The sequence below is a fragment of the Chionomys nivalis genome, chromosome 7, assembly GCF_950005125.1.
Source record: "Chionomys nivalis chromosome 7, mChiNiv1.1, whole genome shotgun sequence".
Classification (NCBI taxonomy): domain Eukaryota; kingdom Metazoa; phylum Chordata; class Mammalia; order Rodentia; family Cricetidae; genus Chionomys; species Chionomys nivalis.
The window spans coordinates 54528131-54540638 of NC_080092.1; the positions used below are offsets into that span (position 1 = coordinate 54528131).

The following is a 12508-nucleotide window of genomic DNA, read 5'->3' on the forward strand; positions in this document are numbered from 1 at the left end:
AGAGGATGAGGAAGAAACTTGGGACTGGGCACATAGCTTGGTGATGGAATGCAAGCTTCACATATGCCAAGCCTGGGTTTGATCCCCAGCACTTCAAAACAAACCCAGGAACAGAAGGCTGATATTTTAGTGACGGCCTTAGAGGGATCAGACGGTGTGACTAGTTGCATACAGTATTGAAGTTGTTTTTCTCTTTCCAATTTCTGAGTGCACATAATTGAATTTATGTTCTAGATGCTCTGATCTGACTCTACCATGCTGTCTAGGTTACTGGTTCCCACAAATGCCAGGCAAGTGCCCTACTACTGAGCCATAGTCTCAGCTTCAATTGTGGAGTTTTAAAGCCATCTTGAGGGCTCGGAAGATGTCTTGGTTGGTAAAATAAAAGCGTGAGGATCTGGCTTTGGAATGCTAGCATCCACATAAAAGCTTGGGTAGATGAGACCATCTGCAGAGCTCATTGACTGGCCAGCCTACCTAAAGATTAGTGAGCTCCAGTTTTAGTGAGAGACCTTGTCTCAAAAATTAATGGAAAGAGGGGGCTGGAGAGATGGCTCAGCGGTTAAGAGCATTGCCTGCTATTCCAAAGGTCCTGGGTTCAATTCCCAGCAACCACATGGTGGCTCACAACCATCTGTAATGAGATGGGGTACCCTCTTCTGGCCTGAAGGCATATACTGTATACTAAATAAATAAATATTTTTTTAAAAAAAATTAATGGGGAGAGTGATTAAGGAAGACACCCACTTTTAACCTTTGGCCTCCACATGGACATACACACATGTGCACCCCACCCACATGCATGTACCCACATGAAAAAGTACATATAGCACACATGTATATACACACATGCAAGGCTCTCCAACACCCAGTGTTGACCTCCCCATGCTCAGAAATGCTGACTTAGCCTGGGGATGGTGTGGGTTGAACGTGGCATTTTACAAACGTCCTGCAGGTGATTCCGATGTCATCACATTTGCACTGCTCTAGTTGGGATCAGCAATGCCCTGCCTCTGGGTGCTTTCCACAAATACAGGGTCTCACAGTCTGCCCTAGGAACCCTGAACCAGAAGCTGCGTTCATATATCATATTCATATTTCAGAAGCACCTACAGCCTTAGGCTCATGGCTATCTCAGAATCTGTAGCCTAGACCTATTCTGTCAAAGGGTCTGGGGGTGGACCCACAGTGCCTTCAGAGCAGCTCAGGTTATTATGGTGAATGATACTAAAGAGCCCTAGTCTGTGTAACTTTTTTTCTCATCAAAGTTGGGTTTATTCTCCCTCAGCTAATGGAAGTTAAAGATCTGAATCTTTTGTTTTCTTTTTATGGTGCTTGATATTGAACTCAGGACTATAATCATGCTAGGCACTTATTCTACCGCCAAACCATGCCTCATCTCCCAAAGTGATTCTAATTTGAAAGTATATTGAATTAAAAAATCTTCCTTATTATTTATATCTTTCTTTCTTTCTTTCTTTCTTTCTTTCTTTCTTTCTTTCTTTCTTTCTTTCTTTCTTTCTTTCTTTCTTTCTTCTGACACGAGTGTCTCATTGTATAGACCATGACTTTTAATTGTGATCCTTCTGCCTCAGCTCTCTGGGTTCTGGAGTTACACTGCACCTAGATAATTGTGTTTTCTAGAATGTAGAGATAACATAGGATGAGGAACTAAAATCTGACTAGGATACTGGCTTGGCTTCAATCATCTGAAGATAGCCAACATTACTTCTTCCTGGGCCGCAGGTATCCCATGCATATGATGAGGAATGGCTTAGGCTGCATTCATATAGCAAGGGCGGTTTAGTGTGAGATCCATGGATTTCAGTGACACTGCTAATGGCTCACACAACAGTTCTGATGATGCTTGTTAACGGATGTTTATGTTTGGTCCTTTAGGAGCCCATAGCTGTGCTATAGTTATGATGCTCACGTTAGGGTTAGGACTCACAACAATATGGATGGGCTGTCTTCCAGAAGTCTAGCTGTGGCCACAGGGAGACAAATGACTGGGGTCCAGCCAGCCAGACTGTGAATTGCTGAGCCCCGAAGTGTCTCTTCCTGAGGATCTGGTTTAAATTCCCAGCGCCCTCATGGTCGTTCACAACTATCTCTAGCTGCAGTCCCGGAGGATGTGGCGCCCTCTTCTGGCCTCTCAGGCACTGCATGCATGTGCTGCCCAGTCTTTGCCTGCCTCCGTCAGCTGCATGGTCTCACCCAGATCTTCCATTTCTGACAGGCCTGGAGGTTGAAGAATCCATGGTCTATTCACGCATGATTGAGGCGGCTGCGCAGCAGAAAGACACGCATCTCACCATCACCCCAACAGTGCTGGGCGAGAGGCACCTGCCAGACCAGCTGGCCTCGGTGACTAGAATCTCCTCGTCTGACCTTTCCCTGGGTCATGTGACCCGGGCCCTGTGCAGAGGCATTGTTCAGAACCTGCACTCCATGCTTCCTTTTCACCAGCTCCAAGAGTGGGGTGTGGAACGGGTGATGGGGAGTGGGAGCGCACTGTCCAGGAATGAGGTGCTGAAGCAGGAGGTCCGGAGGGCATTCCCTTTGCCGCTGTGCTTTGGGCAGGACGTGGATGCAGCCTTTGGGGCAGCTCTGGTCATGCTCCGGAGAGACCTCGACCAGAAGGAGTCTTAGTTCAGCAAGCTCTTTGGTTAAAGGAATGCTGGTAATCCTATCTAATCTACATTGCCAACATGATCTCTGGATTGTCCTTTTCCTGGACAGTCCTGTGAGCAGACTGTAAATTATACTTGATCTTGAGGTATTATCTAAATTGACCAAGATCTTACCTTCAGGACATGTGATAATCATGCAACCAGGAATCACTAATCAGATCCCAAACTAGTGCCTTCCAAGAATAGATCTGAGAGCTGATTGCAAATGCAAATGTGAGAGCTGGAGAGAATGGGAAGAGGGAGAGGGAGAAGATGAGAGAGAAACACACAGCTTCCTGGTCGCTAGGCTCATCTGTGCTGCAGTTGTAGACAGAAAGGGAAGATGACTTCAGAGCGAACAGTCAGGCAGTCATGGCTCCAATTAAGCAAAGAAGACTCGCTTTATGTCTAGCATTTGGACTGGTCTCTATAAGAGATCCATCTTTGAGTCAAATGCATTATGGGAAAATCCTTCCTGCAGGATTTTACCAGGTGGCTGGAGGCTCCTTTGCAGTCTTGCTGTCCCTCAGCTCTCGCACGTTCTCTGTATAGAGAGAGGCCTAAGGACGGTGAAGCAGGATGCCTTGGAGGAGGCTGGGCCATGTGTTTTCCTTGCCATGTGCATTTTTTTCTGGGAAAGTACTGCACCAGGGCTACCCTGAGTCCTTTCAACACAACTGACTTGAGGGCACATTCCAGAGAAGGAAAAGCAGGTGGCATGAACAGCAAAAGAGACCAGAGTACTGTGGTGAACGCTGTTCTGACAGACTGTTTTAAAGATGGCGGCAAGGCACTGAGCCTTTCCCATGACTGTGTACAATCATATGTGCCCCTAGCCCCTGCCACAGGGGGTGGCCAGTTTCATGAGAGAACCCCTTATCCCACAGGTCCCACCCCTTTCTCTGTGGTGAGGGCCTTGCTGGCCTCTCATGGCTCTGGCTCAGTAGAAATGCCCTGCTCAAGTGGGCATGCGTATAGGGCTAGAGCGCCATCAGCCTTCTCAAGTTACAGAACTTTCCAGGAGAGCGTGGACCATCACCAGGCCTCCTCCTAGAATCCTAGAGGACCCAAGGCTTGGGGACAGCTGTAACTTTGGGGAGCAGTCATGTTGTCTCTTTGTATGAGTCATTTGCGAGCTGATTGATGAATTTGGCTCCCACTGCTGGCTACAGTTCAGGTAACTGAATAAAATTCATTTTTCCAGAGTCTCGTCCCTTTGATAAACACATACCTATCTCCTCTGGGAAGATTATATATTACTACATGGCTGCAACATGGACATGGCTGATATGGTGGCAAGGACCCTCATATGTATATATGGTGGTGCCCGCTTTTAATTCCAGCACTTGAGAAGCAGAAGCAGGCAAATCTCTGTGAGTTCTAGGTCTGCATAGTGAGCTCGAGACCCTTTCAAAAAAAAAAAAAAAGATACATGTCTTAGATCAGCCCATCAGGTGTCCTTGACAGTCATGTCGCAGCCCTTAAGGAAGGCCTAATGAGAGAGGTGGAAAAGCAGAGGGCTCTTTGGTACCTTGTCAGCTGAAGAAGCAGTGTTCTAGGATCACTTAGATTCCTGAGGTGCAGCTGGCCTTGCATGAAGATTAAGATCTTAGGCTGGTGAGATGCCTCAGTGGGTAAACAGACTTGCTGCCAAGCCCAGTGACTTGAGTTGTATCCCTAGGATTCACATTGTCCTCTGACCTCCACACCTGTGCAGTGGCACATGCGTGTCCTGTCCTAAATAAATAAGCAGATGTAATAAGGTGAAGACCTGGATGGGTGTCCTCTAAGCCATGGAGCCAGCATGACGCTAGAACTCTGGGACCTTTTTAGGCCACGTGTCTGCTCTGCCCTTGAGGGCTGAGCCTTGGAGTTCAAGCTTGTTGACTAAATGCCCTGCTGCTGCGCCCCTTGCCCGTGACCTCCATCTGCAGTGGAGGTGGGGTTGAGCAAGATGTCAGGGCCTCTTTTCTCTGGCCTGACGTTACAGTCCACCCACCGCTTCAACCCTCCTTGCTGCAAGGTGCCAAAACATGCTGGACGTCAGCTTGCTCCTCAGATGAATTATGTGGCTGCTAGCGTCAGGCCGGATAGCAATGCTCACGTCTTAGGAGCGTGTACAGTTTTTCTCATCTGATTGACTTTGGCCAGGGAAATGTTAATAGATGTGTGTCAGTTTTAAGCAGCTGTCTTGGCCACACTCTCTTCCCTTTGCCCAGGAGATGGGTGGTGCTTCAGAGAGTACATACTCTGTCTTCCTGGGTCCCTGACTGAGGGCAATATGGCATTCTATCTTTGCCAGTCAGTGAAGAACACAACCGTGAGTGAGAAAAACCTTTGCTGTCTTTGAGTTTTGCGGGATGTTTTATTACCACAACAGACCTTACTTCATCCTGACTATGCAGCCACAATAATCATGGTGTCTGTGAGGTTTCCATTGTTCCCAACGCAGAACAGACTAGCCTCACTTCCACAGCAGCAGGGGTGACCTGGGAATCCTGTCAGGCTGATGTGTTGATGGATTTCTATCACTAGAAACTAAGCACCGTGGCAATAATCTACATGCCCAGAAGGGGGAGTCGCTTATTCTCCATGCAAGGGAATCCAGCCAAATCTTAGAGTTTCAATAACAATTAATATTTGTTGTTACCTGCTGTGCAGTGAGAACTGGTAAGTTTTGTTTATTTGACCCGCTTAATCTTTATAATCTAGGAGGTGAGTATTGCTATCCCCATTTCACAGATGGAGAAACAGAGTCGCTAGGTATCTTAGCTGAAAGCACAAGGCAGTGAGTCCAACCCCCAGGGCTATTCTCTTCATTTCATTTATTTATCCACTCATTTCTGATTGTATTTCTTTTTATTGTATTTATTATTATTTGAAAATTTTATCCAATATTGTTTTATTATATTCTTCCCCCTCCCCCAACTTCTCCCAAATCCTCCCCACCTCACTACCCAACATTTCACATCCTTTCTTTCCTCCAAACAGAAACAAACCAAAAATCAACAAAACAAACCCCAAAAGACAAAAGAACCAAGCTGCAACAACAGCAACAACAACACAAAAAGCACACACACACACACACACGTGCACAGACCTTGGAGTCTGCTTTGTGTTGGTTAGCAGCTCCTGCGCACAGGCCTCCATTGGCGTGTGATTGATATACTCAGTATCACTCTCCTGGAGAAAAGTCATTTTCCCTCTCCTAGCAGGTATCAATTGCAAATAGCTTTCTGATTGGGGGGTGGGGTGGGACTTTGTGTCTTCTCCCCCTTCTCTGTGCTAGGATTCTGTCTGGCTTGGATTCGTTCAGGTCTTGTGCGTGCCTTCAGTCTTTGGACTTCATACACCGTTTCCTTGGAGTCACCCATGACCTCTGGTTCTTACCATCTTTCTGCCTCCTCTTTCCCATGGATTCCTGAGCCTCAAGGAGCCCATTTAGGGCTGAGTGCTCCGAGGTCTCTCACTGTCTGCATATTGTCCACTTGTGGGTCTCTGTAAGAAGGTGTGGGATGTCACACAGGAGTGGAGGTGGGCTCAGAAGAGTGGCTAAGTGGGGCAGCAAGCAAGAACTGGGAAGATCCTGGGTCTGTACCAAGGGGATGATGCCCCCTTGATTGAGTTGAGTCCCAAGGGGACGACGGTAGGCTGGAAAGACAGTGTTCTCTTTGGAACTCTAGGGAGAGGGTCGGGGCAAGTGTTCACATTAAAGTGTTGACACACCCAGAGTGTGACACTGGGTCTGAAGTAACTTGGTCAGAGAGCAAATGAAAAGATGCCATGGGAGTTATGTGTCGGAACACAGTCAAAAGAATGACCTTGGGGCAAGGAACCAGGAGAGAGAACTGGGCTCCAGGAAAAACGGCAGAGGGCCTTTTACCTCAGGTGCATTTGGTTCCCTGGCTTGTTCTTGGATGTGATTTTGTGCCTCGGGTTTGAAACATTTACATTCAATTTATAAGACATGTTCATTCTTGTTGGATGTCAGAACGTAGCTATAGAACCCAGTTCGGTCAGCGTGCCCTGAATTGCCTTTTGCCTTGCTTTCATGTTTTCCCAGATATAATATATACTCTGTGCCAGGCTTTTGTGTTAAAGCTGGTCTGCCCGAGAAAGTTCTGGGGAAGGGCTGCTATGTCATTATTTAGTATGTGCTTACTGGTGTTTATTCACGGTTTTCTGAACTCAAACTCAATGATTTCTTTTGAACCGTTGCTTTCTTCATTACACTCATGTATAAAGTGCCCTGAAATGAAGTGAGGCTGTCTACAGCACTGCACTGTAGTCTGCCCCATTCTTTGAGGTCCTCAGATCCCAGATCTATCAGACAAGATCTGCACAAGTCGGCTGAAAAGTTGCCGGTTGTGGTGGGACGTGCTGGCCAAACTGTGATGGGCGTGTTCTCCTGAAGTCAGTGGTGTTTAGAGAGCAGGGAATCCCTGGAATGGAGGCGTATGGTCGGTGGTGTGGATGGTGTGGACACTGGATGGGAGGGTGGCTTCTGTAGAAGGTGGCAGCCTCAGGAGAGGCTAGAAAACTGCTTGGAGAGAGATGGGCAGCTTGGCTCCCACAAGACAGAGAGGTGAATGCCAGCCCAGCCTTCCCCTCCGGAACACCTCCCTTGGCCTGTGACTGCAACTGCAGACGGACCCTGTGGCTTTCTTGTTTTGTGTTTTTCTTTCTTTCCCAAGTAGAAACTCTCTGAATCAGGTCCCCGTGCTCTATGCTCTGTGTTCTTTCGCTCTAACTTGCCTTTTGCTCATATTTGGAGTGGTCTAGCGAAGCAGAATCCTACCCCAGTCTATGGCCCCACCTACAGGCCATGTGCCTACTGCATGGAGTCTTCCTGGTGGCATGTCTTCCAGAGGATTCCCCGCGGCAACAGGGACACTGTCCCCCAGTCAAGTGCTTGCTATAGGCCTTGCCCCATGTGAGTGAGTCTGTGTATGATTCATATCTGCTGTGGGCTCCCAGTGGGCAGAGGCCTTTATTTCATCCTCTTGTTCTGCTGTGAGATTCTCAAAGCCTGTCGTGAGGTCCCACCTGACCTTTGTCTCAGCCATGGGCAACTGGCTAGTCCATCTCATGCATTCTTACACAGTCATTACACGCGAGGTCTCCCTTGCTTATTTACACAGGAAGATGCGCTAAGAAAATACCTATCTTTAAAAAATTCAACTCACCATGCTTCTTAATACTAATAATTGAAAGAGGCTTAATAAAAATGTTTTAGGAATAAATAATTCCTAGCACATTAAACATACATTAGAACATAAAATCCATTCCAACCTAAGAAAAATTAGAAGGTTAGAAATGCATCAGGGCAAGTCTTTGACAGTAAGATATTCTCATTACAGAGATGCTTGCTCGGCTGACTCATGAAACATTAAGCAAATCTTTTTTTTTTTTTTTCATTATAAAGCAATTAGTCACAACCTCAGGCTAATGACCGGACGCAGCTCAGTAGTCAGTAGCCATGGTTCTGAGAACACTAATTCCTCTGGCCTGCCTTGGCTCCTGGAGCTCATTGACCCCCGTCATTAGTCCCCAGCATGAAGTAGCCGCACAGGTACAGCTACCAGCTCATGTTCCTTGCAAGAAAATGTATGGAACATATTACACAAATAACATGTTTTCTGTCACATATAGAATCAAGATTATATATGTATATATTTATATATTCAATGTGTTTAATTAAAAACAGAAAAGGGACAGTGTAGGGGAAAGAAGACATAAGGGGGAACAAATGGGAGATAAACAAACATGTGCTATAGCAAGGATTAAATATATACACATACATGCATGTGTATGAATGAAACAAGAAAGTGGAAGGAAGGTGATCAGTCGGCATCGAAAGAGGGTGACAGGGTGGGGGACAGGGACAGAAATGAGCAAAAGAAAATCCATTATTTTCTTTCTAAATTTAAAGGTCCAGTAATTTGTATTTAACTTTGTTTTTGGAAAATGAGAGGAATTAAAATCACAAAGAGTAAAAAGCCAGTGTTTGTAGCATACTAATATGATGGGGAACCTCTGCCAGCCTATGACCTTTAAGAGGTTGGACCAGGTTAGAGCGTGACCTTTTGGTCATATGAACCTATGCCTATATACAAACCATCGAATTTGGAGGGAAAAAAAAAGGGCAGGATCGGGAATGAACACCAGGTAGAAGCAGCCTATGTGTCCATCAGTCAATGAATGGACAAGCGAAGTCAGACATACAGGCAGACAGTGGAATATTACTGTCTCCAAAGAAGAGGAAACCAGACACCTTGAGGACATCATGCAAGGTGGAAGAAGGCAGTTACAAACAGACAGGTGTGGTCCGGTCCTCCGCCACACTTGATTACACTTGTACCAGTGACCTCAACCTGTGGCTCATGACCCTTTTGGGGGTCACATAGGGACCAGAGGATGGGGGCTTGTTTAAGAGAGATAGAGTTTCAGCTCGGGAGGTGAGGAAGCTCTGGAGGGAGGTGGCGATGCCTATGGTGTGACTGGACAGCAAACCACCTGCTGTGTGCTTGCCGTGGTCAGGACAGTGAAGTTTAGACTCTTGACATCTTCCACACTTTCAGAATGAGAACAAGCCCTTGGGATCATACTAATTGAAGCTAAAACAGCATATGCAACAGAGGAGGAGAGTGGTATGGAATGATGTTCTAAGCCTGGATCTCATGCCTGGGCTAGTCATGGGACCTGAATAACTCTCTAATACCTTGGTGCCACAGGTTTCTCTCCTGCAACTTAGGTATGACAGTCTCTGCCCACCCACTGCCTGGGGTTGTTGCAGGGCCTGGGAGGTGGGTGTGGGGAAGTCCGTTGGTGACAGCTCTGTAGAGTGACCGGGGAGTCACTGTACTCTGAGGGCCTCCACTCTGGTCACAGCTTTCATACTACTCCAGGTGAGGCTGCAGTAGCTGTGTCTGAGCTGCGGCTTATTGACACCCCCTGGCTTCGTGTGGCTTCTGCAGGGCGTTTGTGGGTGCAGCCTGCATGCAATCCCTGAAAGCTGGTGGGTTTTCCTGGACCGGATCTGGGAAGGAATGGGCTTGTCCTAATCGCCCACTGTGTGTGATGCATGAACCTGCCTCCTGGCCATTAGGGCGACACTAGGGGACACAAGAAATCGACACACACATTCTCTTGTGTTCTGTTGTTCACTGGGGAACCCCAGTCAAATAAGCCTGGGTTCTGGAAGACCTAGAGACCCCAAAACCTATCCTCTACCCTGGACTTGAGTACCCAAGAACCCAGAGGCCCGAAGGAGGCAGGGTCTCCAGACAAGGTGACACAGGGGTCCCACTCCTTTTACGACACTGGATTTTGCCTATCTGGCTAGGACAGTCATTTGGGGAAGCTGCTCCTCAGATCATGACATACAAGAAAAATGATTTGGAAAGTCTTCCTGCCCTGGGAGACAAGGCATGGCTCAGACTGCACTGGGCTGTAGGCGGCTAAGTGCACCTTGGCCCTGGCATGACTGGAGGCGGGGCGGTGGCTAAGTGGTTTCTGAAAAAGGGCAAAAATGATGGGAAAAGCTTTGGAATCCTTTGGGAATCGGAGCCGTGGCAACAGCAGCTGCTGCCATTGCTGGAAATGTTTCCTTGAGTGCCAGAATATGCCCAGAGCCCACCCCTGCTGTGGACCCAGGGAGGGGCAAGGACCCTCACAGAGGCAGGAAGGCCACTCTTACCACACACCAGCCCGACTCTTCCACGAAGAACAGCTCCTACTCACTTGCTCCATTGTGGTGTGCCTGCACCTAGCTGGTAAGTCCCTTTCTCCATTTGATGGCCTGTCACTGTCCAGCTGTGCATGGTTCTGCTAGGCTCCGAGGGCCTCAATGACCCCATCTGAAAACTGAGTAGTGCCATGGCTACCTTAGGGGTGGCTAGGAGGAGGCTGAAGCGACAGTGCCGCACACTTAATTCGACTGACTGTAGGCAGTGGGTCCCTGCAAGAGGCGCTGTTAGCACCAGCGTTCTTACATTGGCTCCTGCAGCAGGGATGAGGAGGCTGCTACTATTGTAGAGGCCAGAGGTTTGTGCATAGCTGGATGCAGTCAGTGTGCTGTCCTCTGTGCAGAGAGATGCAGGGCTGGGTGGGGGCAGCCTGGCTTCTTGTGCTGGTTCCTCTCTGTTCTTAGCAGAGCCCCTCTGTCCTTCCTTCTTTGTATACACAGGAAGCCCTGCTCAGTTTTCTGTCTTTCCTGAGTTGATGCTTGGGCCAGGTAGAAATGGGTGTGATGTAGCTGGCCATGCTTTCTCAGCTTCTCAAAATCACAGGCAGCCAGAAGGAGATGCTCTCAAGGTCTTAATGGGAGGGAGGTTTGGGGCACAGAGGCAAGTGGGAGAAGCACCCCCAGAATGCCCCCGTGGTCTGGAGAGAAAGGAGGGATACTCTCCACACATTGGCAAGGAAATGCAGACCCAGAGTTAAAGTGTGTCTTGGTGGGTGGGTTTTCAAGACAGCCCTGGAGTGTATCAAGAGTTCATAGCCCTGGCATAAACCAGAGGCCCTGCCTCCATCAGAAAGCCAACAAGTGTCTGCAGAAAGCATGGCTGAATTCCCCGGGTCACTATAACACCTTCTTCTGTGACTGGGGCATCCCTATGGGGCTCATGTCCAGACATACTTTAGTTATGGCTTTGACAGAATATCTTGTCCCAGTCCCTTCCCTTCCTTTGCCAATGCCCTCCCTCTTCCCCCGCTGCCCCACTAATCATCTTACCCTTAGACTGTGAGAAGCTCAGTTTCCAAGGGGAACTGGATGCAGAATGTGTGGTGATGATTCACAGTGACTTGTGGGCTGCATCTCAGTTCCTGGTTTGGTTAGATTGGGATCAGTCTAAGGAAGAGGCAAAGACCCAGCCAAGAACCTTGCTGCAAAGTTCATGGATCGTCCTGCTGGTAGCATCTCTCTTGTCGAGTGGTTCAGCTCATCAGGATTGCTTTAGTTTTGGGTTTGCAGCCAGCGTTATCCAAGGGTCAGCCACAGACATTCTGGAGAGAGTGAGGCATTGGCCATGAACCTTTTCTGTACTTTGTTTAGGGCTTGGGGATCTTGGGATACTTGCTTGATCAGGAGGTTGCTTTAGGTTTGGGACTTCTGTCTGGTCCCAGGGGAAGGAGTCAGAGAGGTGGCAGAGTGCTAGAGATGCTCTCAGTCAAATCCAGGTTCCTCCTGGTCACTGTGTAACATCTGGGAAACAGTGTAACCTCTCTGGCTCTAGCTTCCACATCAAACTTGCATCTCTTAGAGATGCAAGAATTAAGTGAATGTAGGTGGATGTGTTGACCGTAGGATGTGCTCAAATATACTGACCATGCTTATTCTCACTTGTCCCCTGTGCCTATCATTTATTTATTTTTAGTAGATTTTTGTTGCGCTGGGAATGGAACCCAGGGCTTCATGCACGTTCAGCACCATTCCACCACTGAGTCACACCCCACACCATGCTGAACTTTTAAAATCACTACAGCCTATCCAGACTACGAAAAACAGGTCCTTGGCAGGAAACTGTCTTTCGAAAGCCTACAGCAGCACCCGGCTCCTTAATTCCAAACCTTTACTTGGCTTCCAACTGCCTGCCTAATCATGTTTCCGATCTGTTCCTTGGCCTTCTAGGCCTGCAGCTTCCGGTTCTATTGTTCCCCTGTCTCCTGTCTGAGCTGCAGCACAGTGCAGATGGGGCTGAATGGCAAGCTGAGCAGAGGAGGAGTGGTTAGAAGAGGGTTTTCTGTGTCTGGGAGCACAGTCTGTGGCAGTGACTCTGACCGATCCCACAGACTTAGGTGCTCCCAAGAGCAGACCAGCAGGGGAAGCAGCT

At 48.0% G+C, this 12508-nt stretch overlaps 1 protein-coding gene across 1 annotated transcript in view; it reads left to right on the plus strand.

Annotated features, from left to right (window-relative positions):
• Shpk (sedoheptulokinase) overlaps positions 1-3803 on the plus strand; it is a 28638-nt gene extending 24835 nt beyond the window's left edge. Inside the window, exon 7 of the mRNA XM_057775549.1 lies at positions 2240-3803. Within this exon, the coding sequence (XP_057631532.1) occupies positions 2240-2652 (413 nt within the window). The 3' untranslated portion in view covers positions 2653-3803. The remainder of the gene's footprint in view (positions 1-2239) is intronic.
• Positions 3804-12508: the final 8705 nt, after the last annotated feature.